This window comes from Melanerpes formicivorus, unplaced genomic scaffold (assembly GCF_026170545.1).
Source record: "Melanerpes formicivorus ecotype bairdi unplaced genomic scaffold, bMelFor1.0.p_v2 SCAF_92, whole genome shotgun sequence".
Classification (NCBI taxonomy): domain Eukaryota; kingdom Metazoa; phylum Chordata; class Aves; order Piciformes; family Picidae; genus Melanerpes; species Melanerpes formicivorus.
Genome location: NW_027142444.1, coordinates 2,361,893 through 2,381,388, shown reverse-complemented (window position 1 = coordinate 2,381,388; position 19,496 = coordinate 2,361,893). Strand labels below are relative to the sequence as shown.

General features: G+C 49.9%; 1 protein-coding gene across 5 annotated transcripts in view; it reads right to left on the bottom strand.

The window, feature by feature from the left end:
* The window catches only part of ANKRD17 (ankyrin repeat domain 17), an 87,362-nt gene that overhangs the window by 14,788 nt on the left and 53,078 nt on the right, over nt 1-19,496 (bottom strand). For 2 of the 5 annotated variants that reach the window (XM_068165735.1, XM_068165738.1), the window contains exons 9-24: nt 18,621-18,812; nt 18,076-18,185; nt 16,980-17,067; nt 16,401-16,528; nt 15,808-15,951; nt 15,150-15,252; nt 12,404-13,153; nt 7,175-7,323; nt 6,183-6,294; nt 5,906-6,051; nt 4,194-4,336; nt 3,274-3,487; nt 2,090-2,265; nt 1,313-1,475; nt 979-1,074; nt 37-153 (exon numbers count right to left, since the gene is read on the bottom strand). In XM_068165735.1, the coding sequence (XP_068021836.1) occupies nt 37-153; nt 979-1,074; nt 1,313-1,475; nt 2,090-2,265; nt 3,274-3,487; nt 4,194-4,336; nt 5,906-6,051; nt 6,183-6,294; nt 7,175-7,323; nt 12,404-13,153; nt 15,150-15,252; nt 15,808-15,951; nt 16,401-16,528; nt 16,980-17,067; nt 18,076-18,185; nt 18,621-18,812 (2,831 nt within the window). The remainder of the gene's footprint in view (nt 1-36; nt 154-978; nt 1,075-1,312; nt 1,476-2,089; nt 2,266-3,273; nt 3,488-4,193; nt 4,337-5,905; nt 6,052-6,182; nt 6,295-7,174; nt 7,324-12,403; nt 13,154-15,149; nt 15,253-15,807; nt 15,952-16,400; nt 16,529-16,979; nt 17,068-18,075; nt 18,186-18,620; nt 18,813-19,496) is intronic. The other 3 variants (XM_068165737.1, XM_068165739.1, XM_068165740.1) reach the window with 3 other exon arrangements.

The following is a 19,496-nucleotide window of genomic DNA, read 5'->3' as shown; positions in this document are numbered from 1 at the left end:
TTCTGATCAGAGAAAACATTCCCAGCTCCAACTTGCCTTCTCCAAGTCCAGTTCCTCCAGAAGAATGCTTGCATTTTTGTTGGCTTCAGCAGCCTGTCTATCTTTGGCTTGAACAATTGATTCCATACACAGGTGGCACTTCTTCAGCATCTCCTGCAAGGATAAAACACACCACCTCTGTCTGAGAAAAGTAACCCTGCAAGGCTCTGAGGCTAGGATCTCAAGCTCACACTTTTAAGTCAGCAACTGCTGCATTACTTGCACAGGACTTTAAGGGAGAACTTCAAATGCCCTCCCACATGAGGAGGGCAGATTTAGACTGGAGATTAGGAAGGCAGCTTTGCCAGTGAGGCTGGGGAAACATTGGAACAGGTTACTCAGGGAGGTCCTGGATGCCCCCTCCCTGAAGGTGTTCAAGGCCAGGCTGGATGAGGCCTTGAGCAAGCTGGGCTGGTGGGAGGTGTCCCTGCCCATGGCAGGGGGCTGGAACTGGATCATCTTGAAGGTCCCTTCCAACCCAAACCATTCTATGAATCTAGAAGGTCATCTTCATGCCCAACTGAAAATAGAACAAGCTCCACAAGGAAGAGCAGCATTACAAGAAACCACTTTGCTGGCAATTCTATTCTCTGGCAGAGCCACTTTGACAGGATGGTGACTCCTCACACTTCAGCTCACACCCTCTCAAGCAGGGGTTCACTGTTACCTCCACCTCACTGCCAAAGCTCTCCAATTCAGTACAAGCTTGCTCATCAGGGAGGAAATGCAGAGCACCCAGGGGAACAGCTGAAAACTACCAAGGATAACCAGTCCCAAGGACAACCTTCACTACTCTTCCTGAACAATTCCAACGGGAGCCACCGTTGGGCTGCAATCTGGTGCAGCAGGAAGCTGAAGAGCATTCACAAGAGGGTCCCTAAAGCTGAGTCACAGCTCTGCTGCTGCTCCTCCAAGCCCTCTCCTTTCTCACAGCCTTACCTTGTCAGTGATGGTGGCAATGTACCTCATGCACTCCGAGTCTGATGGGAACTGGTTCACTTCCTTCACCAGGTAACGCACCACCTTGACGTGACCCTGGCAAAGACATCCCAAGGAGCAGCTTTTATCAGGCCAGCTGCTTCTGGCTTGCTTTAAACCCACTTTAATCCAAACATTTGTTGCAAAGCATTTAGCTTCAACTGCCTTGAGCCACCTGCTCTAGCAGGAGGTGTCTCTGCCCAGGGCAGGGGGGTGGCACTAAATGATCCTCAAGGTCCCCTCTGACCCAACCCATTCTATGAATCGAAGAGCAAAGCTGAACTGGATGCTTTACCTTTCGAAAGGCTGCCATAAGAGGAGTAATTTTCCTGTTATCAGCAGCATCTACATCAGCTCCAGCTTGCACCAGCAGTTGGACAACATCCAGGTGCCCCCCATTTGCTGCCAGCCACAGTGGGGTATTCCCCTTCTTGTTCCGCACGTCGATGTGAGCTCCTCTACAGAAACAAAGAGGTTCAGTCAGAGCTCAGGCCCAGAGTGTTGATTCACTCCATGAATCAGCAGGACAACAGCAGAAGCACCAGAGGCTAAGATTCCATACAACACACATCTGCTTTCAGAGTGCTCTGGTTTCCAGAGCTGTGTTTTTTGTTTCTTCTGATGCTGTCAAGAGCTTCAGCTCGGCCTAAAAGTGTTGCCAGCACTAAATCATGCTCTTTGTCAGCTGTCTCTCAAGCTTCTCCAATGACTTCACTAACTCCCATCCAGCTTAACACCACCAGTACACTCTATTTATTCTTCATTAGCTCACCCAGAACAACCTACATCATCTCAAGTGCAAGCCAACCACCGGTGCTGCTGCTCAGACAACACCCCACAGCTACTCAGGAAACAGAACTGCTCTGGATGTGCACGGTGAGCAATCCAAAACAAGAAGAAACATTCAAGGTGTGGGGTTTGTGAGCATCTTCTGTCCTTGAAGGACTTCAGACTACCACCTAAAGCAGCTGCTGGTGAGGCTGAGGAGCACCAGTGTGTACTGGGAATGACGAAGCTAAGCAAGGCCAGAGTCAGGCTGCTTTTCCCCAGGCAGAACACTTGCAGACAGTACCTGCTGATGAGGAGCTCACAGAATTTGTAGTGCCCTTTGTCTGCTGCAATGGTTAAAGCTGTATCTCTTGAGGAAGGGACTGGAGGAGCGTTTACATCAGCACCTTTGTCCAGCAGAACTCTGCCCACTTCTGCATAGCCACCAGAAGCTGCTTCCATCAGTGGTGTGAGACCAGTCTGGGATGAGCAAGGAGGAAGATCAAGCCATCAGTTGGGGGGTAGGAGGTGGTTTTAACTTCAGAGCCAGGATTTATTTCTAGCTTCCAACAACATTTCTAGTTCTGGGCTACAGATCCCTGAAGCCAGTTTCATACCAACATTGTGAAGGTGAGCCCATCTTCAGCTGGCCCAAGAGGAGCTCTCGGCAGCACCAAGTGCCCCTGCTGTCACACAGTCAGTGCAAACCACACTCCCTCCCCTTTTCCAGCAGACCCTACAAAGCCAACATCCAGAAAGCAGCTGGCTAGGGCAAGGGGACAGCTTCAGCCAGGAGAAACCTAGCACAGACCAGCACCATTCAAGTGCTTTTGAGCTCCTCTGGGACAAGCATGAAGTATAGTAGCAAAGGAGAAGAGAATGCTGCATTTCTAGGTCTCTTTTCCTCTCCCCTTCAATATTGTAGCCATTTTTTCCTAGGGACAAGCCTTTCTTGGAGGTCAGGAAAGATTTCCTTCCTGCAAAAGCAGTCAGGGATTGGAAAAGGCTGCCCAGGGAGGTGGTAGAGTCCCCATCCCTGGAGAGGTTCAAGAAACCTGTGCCCATGACACAATGGCCATGGTGGGGTTGGGTTGAAGGTTGGCCTCAATGATCTTAGAGGGCTTTTCCAACCCAAAGCATTCTGATTCTTCCCATGTAAAGAGCTGGGGTCAGCTCTGCAGCAGCACTGTGGATGTGAGCAGCTGGTCAGGCAGACCAGACCATGAGCATACCCAGACTGGTCCTCAATGCAGCAAGGCCTCCTCTTTTTCTTAATTTAATGCATTACTACTCTCATGCTTGGAAGCATCAAAAGATTAATTAGGGCTTCAGAAGAAACACTTTTTCTTTACAGTACTTGGTTCAGTTCAGTCAGCTCAACTAGAGAAGTCAACTGGCAGAGAGGGCAAGAAAAATCCCCAGGTGACCACAGAAATGGTGACTACCAAGGCTCTCTTTCTGCAGGCTTGCTCAGCTCTCTGTTCTTACCTTAGCTCTGTGTTCCACGTTAGCTTTTCTATCAAGCAGCAGGCTGACCACTTCAGTTCTCCCTTGGAAGCAGGCCAGAGTCAGTGCTGTGTTCCTGTTGGTCTCTATCTGGGCATTGATGTCGGAGCCCATGTCCAGGAGCAGCTTGACAGCAGCTGTGTGCCCGTTCATGGCTGCCAGCATCAAGGGGGAAATGCCCAGTTTGCTGCCAGTTCTGTCAGGAGGGAAAAAAACAAACCCCAAACCCCTCTTTATAAATCACAAAACTAAGGAAGGCAGAGCAGTTATCCAAGACCCCCACCCCCCAGAAAAAATAATCAGCTATGCAGTGCCTGTTACAAACATTCCTCAGAGATCTCTGTGTGGCACCTTTTAATTGCTGTCAGTTTAAAGACATCTCTTGTGAGGAGCAGAACTTCTGCCTGGACTTGTTTGGTTTGTGAGTTGTTTTCTGCCTCCCAAAAAGGTAGAGGGAGAAAGAAACCCAACCAAACCCCCAGACTCTTTTCTACTTCCTGTGAGATGCAAAAGCAGGAGGTATGTGCAAAGCTTTTCTGAGAGCAGAGAGGGGGGGAAAAGGAGGAGACAAAACACACTTCATGTAACCCAGAGCTAATGTCAGTCCAGCAGCCAACCAGAACAAAGAGATTTCTCTCTGACAAAGAAAATTCTATGAGATAGGGAAGAAGTTAACCAAAATGCAGAGAGGGAGATGGAAGCTGAAAGAGCACTGGCAACAGTCAAAATGTTTTCTCTCTCCCTTAAGGGGGAAGAATCCTACTGCAAATGAATTCATTGCTCGTGATCACGTCATGGTGTTACAGTTTGCTCCAGGTCACTGCCAAGCAATCTTTCTGGAAAGGGTAAAAACTGGGGAGCCTACAAAGAGCCATGAGAGAAGGGGGGAAAAGGGAACTTGCCTGGAATTTATTTCTGCCCCAGCATTGAGCAGAATCTTGATAATGTTCACGTAGCCACCAGAGGCGGCGAGGCTCAGGGGTGTGTAATCAGAAACGTTCCTGTGCTCTTTGTTTGCCCCTCGAGCTAGCAGCAGCTCCACCACCTGCAGTGTTGGAAGAAATAACATCTGGTTTTCTCCTGAACTTGCACATCTAGCCAGGGCAAATGTTTCTGAAGCCTAAATAGACCACTGACATCTTCCAGTGATCACCCTGAGTTGCTGCCCCTGTGCTCCTCCCCTCCTCCGTGCACTGCTCAGGCTGCAGGTCCTCCAAAGCCTCCTTTAAAATGAATCTTTGCTGCTCATGCTCAAACCAATTCAGACCAAACTGTCTAGCAGCAAGAAACAGCTGAGCTTTCAATAGTATCTCCTGCACCTTTAAGGACTCCTAAACCCAGAGAGGACTTTTAACAGGGCATACAAATCACTCTCTGCTTTTTGTCCTCTCCCACTTCGATGCTCCAGTGAAAAACCCAATCCTCAGACTGGAGCTGTGGAGCCAAGAAGCAGCAGTGGCAAGCTCTCCTCTTCTGTGTTTTCCACCACCACACCAGTGTGCAGGCTGCACACAGGGATCTCATGCATGCCCCAGTCACACAAATCCACATTTGCATCCCCTCCTGGTTTTCTCTCTGCATCACCTAAACACCACGAGTGCCTCCTGCATGATCCCTTCCTTACAGATTCATTTTCACCCCAAACAGTTCACAGCTTCCCAAACCCTACAGCAAGTTTGCTTTCTGGAGTGGAGTTGCTGCAGAACACTTGACAAGAAACTAAACTGTCTGGCAATCAAAGTGAGCACTCAGCTGAAAAGCCACTCTTGTCAGCTCCACTTTAGCTTGCTCCACTTTCAGCTTTTCAACTTTTAGATCAGACCCACCCAGCTGAGAGCAAGAGACTGTCACCACCAACCCCTCAGCCTCTGAAATCTGGATGGCACTAAAAACAGACCAGAAGAGCTGCAAGTTTTGTCTAGGGAAGTCATCACCTTTTAAATGCCACTGTGGGAGTGGGAGAGGTGTCTCCAGCCTCCTTCATTTCCAGATGGCCACAGAGAGAAGTGATCCTGCACCAGATTGTGCAGCTTCCACTGTGGCTTTTGCAGCCCAAGCAGTAACAGAATGAGACACTTGGGATTTGGTAGGGAAAAGTCAAACCTCAGCTTTCCTAAGGAGTCCCAGAACTCAGTATTTCACAGAACACAGGAAAAAAACCTTCCCCTGAACCTGCTTTTGATCAATCATTTGGAAAAAAGGGGGTTGTGGCTTTAGTGAGAGGCACTGGGGTCAGCTGCAGCTCTCTCATATCCTCTGGCCCATCAGAAAACCCTCCTGGCTCACACAGGGAGCTGACTCATGTCTAACTCCAGCTTCTCACCAAGACCCCTCATCATATCTACATCTAATTATGCTGACAAAGGGCCCAGAATGAGCCACTAATGATTACAGTCACGAGGTCATCTGCACTGCTCTGGTCCAGCTTATACCAGCAGACAGAATTTTGTGAGAGATGCTGCAGTGTGTGACTTAAGAGTGAGTGGAGCCCTTGGCAGCCTGTCCCAGCCAGCCCATCCCTGAAGTCACTGAGACTGCTCTGGACGATGGCTGTGGCCTCCTGACTCAAGATGTCATTTACACACTGCTGCTGAAGACTCAAGTTGTACTTCACCTCTTGCCTCCCTCCTGAGCAAGCCAGAGACAAGGGAGTGTCCTTGGTTCTCTCTGACTGGGCTTCAATATCAGCTCCATTATCCAGCAGGATCTCAACCACTCCCACGTGGCCAGCTGTGGCGGCCAAGATCAGCGGGGTGAAGCCTGCAATGAGAGAGGACATCTGCAGAGCCCACAGCCACAGCAGGCAGACCACCAGCACAGCCCCCAGAGAGAGTGCTGCTTGTGCATGCCTTTGGTGGGGCACACTGGAGGGGCTGTGCTCCCCCACGTACCTTTCTTGTCCCTGTGCTCAATGTTGGCTCCTCTCTCCAGCAGGGTCTGCACCAGCTCTTCGTGGCCACCAGCACAAGCAAGAGTCAAAGCTGTGTCATGGTTACTCTCAGTCTGAAAGACAGAGACATCACACACAAGGTAAACATCTCCTTTTCCCAGTACCCCTCTCTTGTACTGCAGATTAGCCTAGGTACAACTGGTCACAGATTCATGGAATGGGTTGGAGGTGACCTTGAGGACCATCCAGTTCCAACACCCTTTAGAATAGGATAGAATTAACCAGGTTGGAAGAGACCTTTGAGATCATCCAGTCCAACCTCTCACCCAACACCATCTGATCAACTAAACCATGGCACAAAGCACCCCATCCAGTCTCTTCCTAAACACCTCCAGGGATGGGGACTCCACCACCTCCCTGGGCAGCACATCCCCATGGCCAATCTCTCTTTCTGTGAAGAACTTCTTCCTAACATCCAGCCTGAACCTCCCCTGGCACAGCTTGAGACTGTGTCCTCTTGTTCTGGTGGGACACCTCCCACCAGCCCAAGTTGCCCATGGCCTCATCCAACCTGGCCTTTAACACCTTCAGGGAGGGGACATCCACAGCCTCCCTGGGCAACCTGTGCCAGTGTCTCCCCACCCTCACTCTCAAGAGTTTCTTCCTCATCTCCAGTCTCAATCTGCCCTCCTCAAGCTTCAGTCCAGTGCTCCTCATCCTATCACTCCCAAGCCCTTGTCAAAAGTCCCTCCCTTGTCCTTCATCCTGTCACTACAAGCCCTTGTAAGAAGGCCCTTCAAGACCTCTTGTTCAGAGAGAACACTGAGGAAAGTGGGTTGCACCTCCCTGGGGAGCTGTCCAGGCTTTCTGAAAGCAGCAGATCCAGTCTCTGGAACCCCCACAGACCCCCAGTTAGCTCACAGCAGAGCTGTTTGTGCCTGCTGAATTATTCAGGGTGCAGAAGCAAAGCAGCCTGAGGGGCTGCCAGCTTACCTGGGCATCGATATCTATAGCAGGGTACATTGGGAGCATGGCTGAAGGAGAAATGATGGGACTCGGAGTCGGCGTCTGAGGTTGGGAGACAGAAGTTGCAATGCTGTGGGTAGGAGTGTTTGACATTGCAGATGCTCTTCCACTCACTGCTGTTGGACAGAAGAACCACACTTAGTAAAAGAACAGCACCAGGCTTCACAAGCTGAAGGTGACAGCCAAAGGGACACAGTGGGACACAAGTCCCACCCACAGACAGAGCTCCCCCACGGCTTTGCTCGCCACCAGTACAAATCCTCCACACGTTTAACCCAACCTTGGGACCTTCTCACTTTGAGTTTACCAGCTATGAAAAAAGGTGAAGTGCATCAGGGGAAGGAAAAAGGTGAGGTGCAACGCTGGCAGGTTTGCTAGGAGCCCACCACAACAAAACCACCACAGAGCTTGCTTGCTTTTAAGCCAAAGGTCTTTGGCTACGTGGGAGCCGTCGTTTGGCCCAGGAGTTCCATACCTTCTGCAGAACAAATCCAATCAATGGGATCTAAGCAATTTGTCTTCAAACACTTTAAACATTCTCAGATAAATCAACCTCTGCCCAACCTTCACCCTCCACCCCCTCTGCCCACCCCCCATGGAGGTAACGACAAAGCAGCAGTGTCAGGATGCTCACACAGTTGGAACCAGAGAAGTGGAAGCCTTTAACAGTCATTTTGCAGACACTTTGGTCAAGGTTGTTAGGATAAGCAAAAGGAAATGTAATTTTACAGCTGCTGACAGTATGTTGACATGGCACAAAAAAGCCCCCAGTGCCCCTGGGATTCGTTTCATACAATGGTGGAAAGCAGAGAGCCAACTGCAATCTCAAACGGCCTTCAGGGGGAAAGCTTTGGAGGGAAGCTGCCCTAAGAGAGCTCCAAGTATTGCTCTCTGCTTTTTAACCCCCCAGCTTGTTGTCAGGTGTGCTGAGCAGAGGAGACAGCACTGCAAACTGAAAAGAAATGCAGCCCCCCCAAATTGTGTCACATTACCAGAGTCACCTCAGGGAACATCAACACAATGAATGCCCCTTCACCCCAGCCCCTTCACCCCAGGCTCTCAAGCCCTGCTCAGGTTCAGTAACCAGCCACAGCCCTAACTGCCAGCTACTGAGAATCAGCTCCTAGATTTCACTGGCAGTGTTCAGTTCTTCAACAGATGCCACAAAGACTGTACCCCAACAGGCCAACTCCCCTGCAAGGCAGCTCTGGGCTTGGTGGGTTTTTTCTTACCCATCACCAACTCAGCTGCTGGAATTCCTGTACCAAACCCCAGCAAAAGCAGCTGAGAAATGTCACTGAGGGAAAAAGAACAGCCCCAAACTCAGCCCAGGAAAAGCAAGATTAACTTGGGAGATTGAAATCAAGATACAAAGTGCCTTGATCTTGATGTAGCTGCTGAGACAAATCACACAGGGCATGGATTTAAAGAAACACAGAGAAACTAAGCCAAAATGTTCTCCACAAGGCCCCAAATTGGCCTGGAGTAGTCCTGTGCAGAGTAGAACTAAGCAAAGCTCAGCAAGCAGTGGAGCATCTCATTTAAACTTGTCTCATCCTTTATTCTGACTGTAAAATTAGAGAGAGAACCCCAAACACAGGAGGAGTTCTCCTGCTCCTCTCTTGAGTGGTCCAAACAGCCCACTTGGAACAACTGCTGTATCCCACCTTCTGGCTGTAAGGTCAAGCAGGAAGTTAAAGCCCCATAAAGCAGGGATGGAACATAAAGGCTCCAGATTCTCACATCTGGTGCAGAAGAACCCAGGCAAGAATGGCAGAATGGACTGGAAGCTAACTGGGTGTGTAACTCCCAGGACACAAACCAGCAGCAGCAAAGAGTCCACACATCCACCAAGTCAACCCTGCTGCAGCAGTTTCAAGCAGTTGCTGGGACCCCCAGATGGGGGCTGAGGAGCATCTACTGTGTCACAGGAGGCACACTGCAGCTCCAAATCAGTTACAATCACAGTGCTCAGTGAGGTCTGCATTCAGGTCAAGGCTGGTTTTATATACCAGTGCTGTTACAGGGAGGAAACCAAAGGCAAAGCAAACCCCCAAGAGCTATGTTTGAAAGCCACCACCCCTCCTTCCCCCAGGAAGAGAACCTTTCTTGCATGACCCAGAGCTCAGTTTGGCAGCCTGCTAGCAGAGGAGGTGCATGCTGACTTGCAGTCCTCATCTCTAATGCATGTCAAGTGCAGTAATCCACCATCAGATCTCCTTCCTGGCCCTGCAGCACGTTCCCCTGAGCCATTCTGATGGGCTCTGACCTGGCTGGCTGGATCTCACCATCACCTGTGCAGAGCTCAGCTCTGCAACTGGCATGCCAAGGGCAAGGAATGGAATCTTCAGCATCCAAACAGAGCTATGGAATGGTTTTAATAAGCCAAAAGGTTCCCTCAGCAGTGAGAAGAGGAACCAAGCAGCTTGATTGTCCAATCCAGGTTTATCCTCCCCTCTACTCTAATGAACCATGGGCAAACTTGACTGCCAGTCTGTACTTCAACGTGAGAAGATCATTACTTCATGCCTGGGGTAACAAAGCCTGCAGAGCTCCTTCACTAGTGGGAGATTTCAGTATATCCAATGCCTTGCTGCAGGACCAGCTACCAGGCTTCAGCACCTCCCAAAGCAAGGCCAAGCTTCTCTCTCACAGTGCATCACCCCCCCAGCACCACTTGACCAGTCAGAGTCTTTTACATTTCTTTGGGTACTAGACAGCCAGGTTTGTGCTGACTGACCGCAGCACCTTAGCTGCTCTCAGCACTGATTGCTTTCCAGACATCTCAACAATACCCATGCTGCCAGCTGCTGCCTTCTCCCCCAACAGCCTCACCACCCAGAGCAGCACTTGGCTTACAAAAGCAGCCCCAGCACCCAGGGAGGAAAGCAAAGAGCCAAGCTGGCAAATTCCACCACAAGCTACCCAACACTGGAGCCAAGAGGCTCTGCTGCTCCTCACTGATCCATCTACATGCTCTGAATCCAAAGGTGTGTCTGGAAGAAGGGATCTGGCATGGCTCAAAGCTTGCTGCTTCCTTGCATACCTTTGTAATTGCACTGGGTGCAAGGTGTTACAGAAACCAAGCACTTCTACAATCCCATTTCATCTTCATGGTGACCTCTGAGTGCTGCCTGCTCGTGGGCACAGCGTGCTCGGAGGCATTCATCCCTTATCTCCTGCAGCTGTACCAGGGAACTGTTTCCTTTGCTCTGCAAGCAGCCAACAGGAAGGACTGAAAAAACACCCCCAAATGTCACCAAAAGCATCTTGGATATTGCAGCTTTTTCCACCTTGTTCCAAGCCAATTCAAGAGGCTTTTTTCCACAGCAGTTTCTTCTCCTCTGCCCCAATCTCTCTGTGGTATCTGAAGCGACTCAAAGCCACGGTCCTGCACACATGCTCCAGACCAACCCAGCACACCCCAGGTGCACAACATGCCTTGGGTGACAAGAGCCAGAGCTATGTTCTGAAGTGCACTACAAACACACAGCCTTGCTTCTAGGTGCTACCAGCTCCACGGATGAAGCTTGGCACCCCACCATACCTGGATGATTCTAGTCTGAAAAGGCCACAGGCTCAGGCCCACACAGCCCCACCTGCCCAGCATGCTTCAAACACCACATTAAACAAGCCTTCTAAAACTGAAACTGCACCAGCTTAACCAAGAGCACCTCAGCCAGGTTTGGAATGACATGATCTTTCTTAACACCATGTCCTACCAGTTAATCTGGGCTCAGCTGAGTGTTCAGGAGTCTTTCAGCAGCTGCTTCACCATGGAAAGGGGATTAAGTGCCAGTGAGGCAGGTGTGAAGGGAAGGAGCACTAACAACTCAACAGCTCACACTGCCTGCAGTAGTAAAATCCAGAGATTCATGGAATGCACTGGGTTGGAAGGCACCTGAAAGATCATCCAGTTCCAACCCCCTGCCATGGGCAGGGACACCTCCCACCAGCCCAGGTTGCTCAGGGCCTCATCCAACCTGGCCTTGAACACCTTCAGGGAAGGGACATCCACAGCCTCCCTGGGCAACCTGTTCCAGTGTCTCCCCACCCTCACTGCCAAGAGTTTCTTCCTCATCTCCAGTCTCAATCTGCCCTCCTCAAGCTTCAGTCCAGTGCTCCTCATCCTATGACTCCCAAGCCCTTGTCAAAAGTCCCTCCCTAGCTTTCTTGTAGGCTCCCCCTTCAGACACATTCAGGAAGCCTTCAGGCTCATTCCTGTATTTCCCTCCTTAAGGCCTTAAAGCACTGGGTGAAGAACTCTCTAAAGCAATTGAGAATAATTTGGTAAAGCTCATTTTGGGGCTCACTGGCAAAGCAGCTGGTTTGGTGAGCAGACATTTTAAGAAGCCATTGGATTCTCACCTTTCTTGCCCCAAACAGAAGTAACAACTCCAGTTAGAGACTGGACAGATTTAGACTCAGCTTGACAGGGTGCTGGCCCAGCTCCTTTCAGCTCTCTGACCTAGCAAGGCTGGACTAGATCATCCTTGGGGTGCCTTCAACCTGGCATTCTGTGTTCCAGTATGTAGACTGCTCAAGGCCTGCTGGTTCAGAAGACAAGCTAAAGTTTCCTTGCTCACAACAAGCTTGGTGTGGTATTAGAGCTACTCAAAGCCCATTCCAAGCACTCCAAGCCAGCTCTCAGCTGGTCCCAAGCACTAACCAGCACAATCCAGATCACAGAATGGTGTTGGTTGGAGATGACCTACCAGATCATCAGGTCCAACCATTCACTAACTCTGCTCTCAGCAGCACATCTCTGCCTCTCTGAAACACCTCCAGGCATGAGGACTCAACCACCTCCACGGTGAACCCACTCCAGTGTTTGAGAACCCTTCGAGTGACGAAGCTTCTCCTCAGCTAAGCCTAAGGTGTTGATCCTGAGCTACAAACAGGCCAAAAGAGAACTGTCAGACCTAGCAGATCCCCCCCCAGGCCACGAAAGAGTTACCAATGCCTCTTCTGCCATACCAACCTGACCAAGGGGCACCAGTTAGCTCAACAAAAGGCAAGGCAGCCCTGCAAATTGGAGGAGGAGTTAAAGCTGTGCTTTGTGCACTGCTGGAGGCAGGGAGCAGGAGGCTGCTGGGCTGTAAGCTGGCAGGATACACAAACACACAGACACAGAAGTGGACATCCCCTCGACTGGGCAAGCAAATAGTATACCTGCTCATAGCAATGTAAACCCACCTGCCATGATGTCATCCAGCGTGTCATTGAGCGTCTGAGCAGGGCTGGCTACCATTAACCCTTGCTGTGTTTCTGTCAGTATTCCTTGCCCCAGCCCTGCTAGTTGTGCTTGGCCCAGCACTGGCTGTCCAACTATCACACCTTGCAGGTCTGTAAGATTTGCGATGGACCCTGCAGGTAAGGAACCTGCTGCCAGAGGCAGAGCTTGTGGCATGGCCAGGGGCTGCATGGGGGCAAAACCCGTCTGCGCAGCAGCTTGCTGGGGGTCATCCTTAAGCAAGATGGGGTCCACTTGCTGCAATCGTGCATAGTCTCCTTCTGAGAGTTGCTCTCCTACCCCAACAGGAGTCAGTAGTCCCAGGTGCTGGCAAGACTGCTGCTGCTGCTGGAGCTGAATCCTTTGCGCCTTTACCTCTAGATATTGCTTTTTCAGCTGCTGCTGAGTTTTCAGCTGTAACTCTCGCTCCACTTTCTGCAGTTCCTCCAAAATCTTTTGTTTCTTCTGGATTTGCTCCTCTCTGGTTTTGTTCAGCTCCTCAATCTTCTCTTTGGTGAGCTGGTCAGCGTGTGCCAATTCCAGGGACTGCAGCTGAGCGTTCTTCTCTATGGCTTCTTTTATCCTCTGCTCCAGCTCTGTCAACTTGCCCTGAGCCTCTTCTACAATGCTCTCTGGAGACTGATTGGTGATGTAACCCTGTACATCCTGGTTGTTTGCTGGCAAATGACTGCTGGACTTTTGTTTAGAAGCAGCTGTGTGAAAAAGAAACCCCCTCAGAACCAATGGAAGTGCATATGAATGGCATCCTCATTATAGAGCTACTGTTGGGATGCTAAATGGCCGGTTATGCACCAAGACACAGCACCCACAGAAGGTCAGCGTGTACTTCAAGGCCCTCCAAGAAAACCCTCTCTCTCTCTCTCCTCCTGCTAGCAATTTTAACCCAGCAGCCAAGATTGCAATTTAAGAGTGCAGCTCGCTGCCCAGCCAATCCAGAGGGCCCTGCCCTACGGTGACACTGTGACTCCGACAATCGCTACGCCCGTGCCAAAGGAAGCCATTGTCTCCAGAGCCGCCGCTACCGGGTACGTGGGAACACAAAAGGCAAGGAGCTCTGCTGCCTCTGCGCTGGATGGTTTCTGCCTGGGATGGTGGTAAGGCAAAGGTGTGGTTACAAGCCCTGAAAGCACAGCAAAAGTGATGCAAAAGCACCCGGAGGGGCAGGCGGCTCGCTCTAGGCCGCTCGCTAGGACTACTGAACCCTTTCGCTACAGGCATCCAGCTCTGCTCGCTTGACAAACAGCTCTACAACCCAGGCTAGGCATTTAGATCTTTAAGGTGATCTAACAGGGCATGTTTAGCCACTACAGTTTTTAACTCCATAGCAGACAGGATTTGGGTGGGGTTGTTTTTTTTTTGGTTTGGTTGTTTTTTGGCCTGTGTACAACACTCAGCTCTCTGCCCAGGCAAGGCAAATATTTCAGCCTCCCTGCAAGAAAGAGCCATGGGACTCATCCAAATTCACCCTTTTGGGTGGTTTTAATATGAAGAACTCATCCAAATTCACCTTTTTGGGTGTATTTTTGGTGAAGAACTCATCCAAATTCACCTTTTTGGTGTTTTTTTGGTGAAGAACTCATTCAAATTCACCTTTTTGGGTGTTTTTAATATGAAGAACTCATCCAAATTCACCTTTTTGGGGTGTTTTTAATATGAAGAACTCATCCAAATTCACCTTTTTGGGTGTTTTTAATATGAAGAACTCATCCAAATTCACCTTTTTGGGGTGTTTTTAATATGAAGAACTCATCCAAATTCACCTTTATGGTTTTTTGTTTGGGTTTTTTTTGTTCTATATGAAGAAGTCCACAGTACCACACAGCTGACAGGGTCTGCCATACCAGGTGGGGAAAGAACAGTCAGTTAATTTTGAAGGGCAAAAGGCAAAGGAGGAACTCAGGCTCTGAGGCAGTGGAGGTGCCCAGTTTGTCTTCCAAAGTCCTCCTCCTCCTCCTCCTCCTCGCTGGGTTACTTCCAGAACAATACAAGGGTACACAGAGGGTTAATTGTTTATGCCATGCACGCCTGTATTTGCACTACTGCTGCTCCTTGACCCCCAAATGACAATAGCAATAATAGTAATAAAAAGGCAATAAATTGGGTTTGGAAGAGAACTCCCTCTAGAAAAGCACAGGAAAGGGTTAAAAATGGCGAGAGCAAAATCAAGATGCAAAATTTAGTCCCGAGGAGGACCCTGAGCCCCCATTCTAAGGCTTAAAAGAAATCCCGCCTTCAATCCAATTAAGTCCAACCCGCTCCTAAGGCAACGCCGGTTAGCAAACCAACTCCCACGTGGAGAGCAGCCTTGGGTTTTAACAGCTTCCAGGATCAAATGGCTAGAAGGCTTCTGGGTGAGATTTGGGTGGTTTGGTTTGGTGTTTTTTGGTGTGATTTGCATTAGTCCAGCCTAACCTCTATTTTAGCATCCTCACTGAGGCGGGTTTCTTGACGCTGTATGGTGACAGGATGAACTGACACCCGGTGCCTGGCGGGTAAGCAATCCTTCAAAAGCCAGAGAGGGTGGAGGGGGAAAAAAAAAGGAATGAAAAAAGAAACCACCACTGCAGGTTTCCTCCACTGAATCCATAAACACTCTTCATAGGAGCTACCTTGCTACAGAGTGCACAGCCCTCTAATCTTCTGCCTAGGAAGGACATTGAGAAAAGAAGCTGCGGAGCTAAGACTGACCTTTATTTCTGATGGGAAGGGTGGTGGCGACATTAGCAGGGGGTTTGTCGGGCTCCTGGGGTGGGACGACCATGGGCAGCGCCTGCACTGGTACTCGAGGAGCCTAAAACGTTGGATACTAACAGATTACTTTTCTCATATGCTCTGAGCTAGTGAGCATTCAAGCAGAAGGTAAACAAAACCTGTTAGAGAAGCAGCAGACTTTCATGGTGACTCATGACATTTGTTACGTGGCTGGGGGTTCCCTCCCCCCACCCCCCCTCGGCCCCAGATGCTGATAATTAACAGCTGACCTCCAGAGACTTTGCAGCATGGGACAGAGCAAAGCAAATCCAAGCCACAAAGGGCTCAACATAATGCAGCTCTGAAGAGCCTGGTCAAAGCAGAGCTGCTCACTTGCTGGGGTGGGTTTTTTACCACCGCCACCCCCCCCTCCCCCATCATTTTTTCCAAAGGTATTCTATAGAGCAGCAAGAAAGCACCCCAGTGATGCTCAGAGCCTTCACCACTCTCACAACAGCTCACAGCAACTGAAGTGTGTTCACCTACAGCTCCTGAAAGGACAGGACTGACTGCCCCCTCATCGTTAAAACCCTTGAGTAAGCTGCCAAGAAGCAATGCACCAAAGCCCCACAAAGATCCAGCCCTTCAATCTTACCCTATTTAAATCATGGGATGGTGGGGTCAGCTGAGTAGCATCAGGTGGAGGAGCAGAAAGCAAGTTGTTTGGGTAATCTAGGAGGTAACAAACCACGCTGGTGTGACCACCTTTTGCTGCCTCTATTAACATCGTTGAGCCATCCTAAAGAGGGAAAGATCTCAGTGTCAGAGAAGAGCATCATCGAAACAGGACAATATTGAGGCATTTTGGGAGGTGTGGGCACAGTGTCTCCAAGATTGCTTTCAAGACATATTCATAGCTCATCTGCACAACATGTCAACTGAAGAAAAATCCCCACTAGTACTTCCACAATGTTTCCTTCTTCCACAGTTACAACCTTAGCATCATTACAGCACGACCTTTAGATCCCTGGTCATTAACAGCCCTGCACTCCTCTGACCCCCACCTTCCAGAGCCATGGTGCTGAGCACAGCTGCTTGGGGAAACAGCAGCTCTTGCATCTGACTTCTGTTTGCATCATGACTCCTTGGGTCAGTGGCAGAGAACACAAAGGAGCCAGTTCCCTTGGGCACCGCTAGCTCTAAGAGGAATGAAAGCTCAGGGGAAACCAAGGCAGGCGAGCAACCAACCTTCAATCTGTGTGTGGGATCAGCACCATGAGCTAGCAGCAACTCCACAACTGCCAGGTGACCTCCAGCACAGGCCAGTGACAACACTGTGTGATCGTTGTTAGCTGTGGTCCTGTTCACATTTGCTCCTTCAAAGAGAGGACAAAGATTCCTTCAGACACAAACTACAAGCAGCAAGAAGTGAGCATTTGCCTTCAACAGTAAAACCTAACTCTCCATGGCTGGAGAAATTCAACCAGTTACCATCTAACGTGCCATGTGTCACAAAGTGAAAGGCAACCCCACCTGAACCACTGGAAGAATGCCCAAAGCTGCCCCAGAGCCTGGAGACTCCCAGTGCCCACTGCTGCTCACACTACAACTAGAGGCTGCAACACAACCAGTTTGAGAAGCAGCTGCAGATCCTACTGAGCTCACCAGAAACCAGAGGTGAGCATTCCAGGCCTGGTTTGAGAATCAATGATCTACCTGAGTTGAAGTACTGGAAATAAAGCCAAGGAAGCCACACTGGTACTGACATTCCTGAACTCTGACTATTCCTAGCAGCAGGAAACCCAAAGCCTTTCCCCCCGCCCTTACCTTTGCTGATCAAGAACTGCACAGTGCAAACGTGACCTGCCCTCGCAGCTTTCATCAGAGGAGTTCTTCCACCTTCTGATTCATGCTCCTGGAGCAGATGGAGAGAGGGTTACAATTCAGAATTCCAAAGCAGCACATGTGACAGGATGCAATTCAGCCTTTGGTGGGTTTGAAGGGAAAAGCACCAGAGATGGGAGATCTCTTTTCGGTGTTCCACAAGCTACAGACATAAAAGTTGATGTGACATTTGAGTGGAGTTCACTTTGCAGACAGATCAAACACTCTGCCTTTGGACTGGGCTGAGACTCCTGGGCAAGAAGCAATCAAGCTTTGAATTAAACCCACTCTGTTCTGGCATAGAATTGTTTGGGTTGGAAAAGACCTCTACGATCACTGAGCCCAATAACCAACCCAACATCACCACGGCCACTAAACTGTGTCCTGAAGGGCCGAGTTTCTTGAGCACCTCCAGGGATGGTGACTCTACCACCTCCCTGGGCAGCCTCTTCCAATCCTTGACCACTCCTGCAGCCAAGGAATTTCTCCTAACCTCCAACCTAACCCTCCCCTGGCACAACTTCAGGCTTAATGTCACTTTTGGATACCATATTGGTGCACAAGCCTACCAAAACTAAAAATCAATCTACCTCCATCACCTGACTTCCACTCTGGCACCCCAAAGAGCAGAGCCATAGGTTGTCTGCTCCATAAGGAACAGGACCAGCCTGCAGGTTCTAACCCATAAGCAGCCGAGTGGTGCTCAGGATTGCACATGACAGGAACAAAATCCTCCAGTTTTCTGTACCAGCAACCTCAGATGGCTTGGAAATGCTTCAGACATTAATCACCAGAGCACTGCAACCAACCTAAGCACTTCCAGGTAATTCAACAGCCCAAAACCCATTAGAAAAACATCTCCAATCCTCCCTCAGCTAAAAGCATAAAGGCTAAGAGGTAACCTGGGTACAACTCTAACAGTTAACAGAAAACTCATTCAGTCTTCAGCAACCAGCATTGGACCAAAAAAAAAGATAAATAATCAGATATTTATCATTTTGTCTGCTAAGGAAAAGCTTTTGGAGAGGTGAGGACTTACCAGATCTGCCCCTGCCTGCAGCAGGACATCTGCCACATCAGTGTGGCCATTCTCACAGGCATAGGTCAGCGCCGTGTCCCCCGTGGCTGTTGTGGCGTGCACGTTGGCCCCTGGGGAGCAGAAAGGAGCACACAGCTTAGGGAAGGTCCTTGCAGAAACCATGCAAGTCCCCTCAGGATCTTTACAGATCAGGCAGCAAATTTTTCCCCTCCTCCCTTCCAACCCACTATCCATGAACTCCACAATTTAATCCTGCTTCGAGATACCAGAAGTTCAGTCCCAAGCAAGTTTATGTCAACTTCCCCCTCAAAAGGTGAATTAATCATAGAATGGTTTAGGTTGGAAGGGACCTTAGAGTTCATCTCCTCCAACCTCCCTGCCACAAGGAGGTCCAAGTAGTAGTACTTTAAGGTTCCACAAACCTCTGCAGTCAGCTTCAAGCTGCTGCTCATGAAAATGGTGTGAAATACGAGGGGGGGGTAAAGATCTTTCTCTCAAGGTTACAGAGAGTCTTTACAACACTGGTAACAAAAATCACTCCATACCTGCAGCTAATAAATATTTAACCAGCTCCAGGTGACCCTCTTGAGCAGCCTCCATCAAAGGTGTGGAACAACCAAGCTCTATGTCAGCTCCTGCTTTAATCAGGAAATCAGCCACCTCCAAGAAGCCTCCGCAGCACGCCAGAGTCAGCGCCGTTTCCTGCGTCTCCTCCGTCTGAGCGTTGATGTTTGCTCCTTCAAACAAAGCACCAAACCCACACCCATCAGACAAGCAGCCCCAGCAGATCTCCTGATGCACAAGGCAGCTGGCTTCTTCCCCATCTCACTCCTAGAAGCTGCAGGGATTTTTCTTCCAGACCTGGAAGTGTATCAAACTAGAAGATTTCCACTTGACTTAAGTGCTTTGAAACCCCCTCTGAGGGACCCAAAGTGCTTCTCAACAGCTTTTCAGCAGTAGCACCACCTCAGGAGAGTCAACAGTGAACATGTGGCTAACTTACAGCCTGCACAACGGTGGAACCCACAGGTTCACTACTCAGTGGCTGGCTGGAAGGTGCCAGTCTGCTCTAGAAAGCCATCCAGCACCATAGGATCATAGAATGGGTTGGGTTGGAAGGGACCTTCAAAGTTCACCCAGTCCAACAGCCCTGCAGTCAGCAGGGACATCCTCAACTAGAGCAGGTTGCTGAAAGCCCCAAACAACCTGACCTGGAATGGTCCCAGGGATTGAGCATTTCCCACTTCTCTGGGCAGCATCTCCCATCCTTTAGTTTCAAACCTTCACCCCTCATCCTGTCACAGCTGGCCCAGCTAAAATGTCCATATCCCAACCTTAGTATCATAGTATCAGTCAGGGTTGGAAGGGACCACAAGGATCAGCTAGTTCCAACCCCCCTGCCATGGGCAGGGACACCCCAC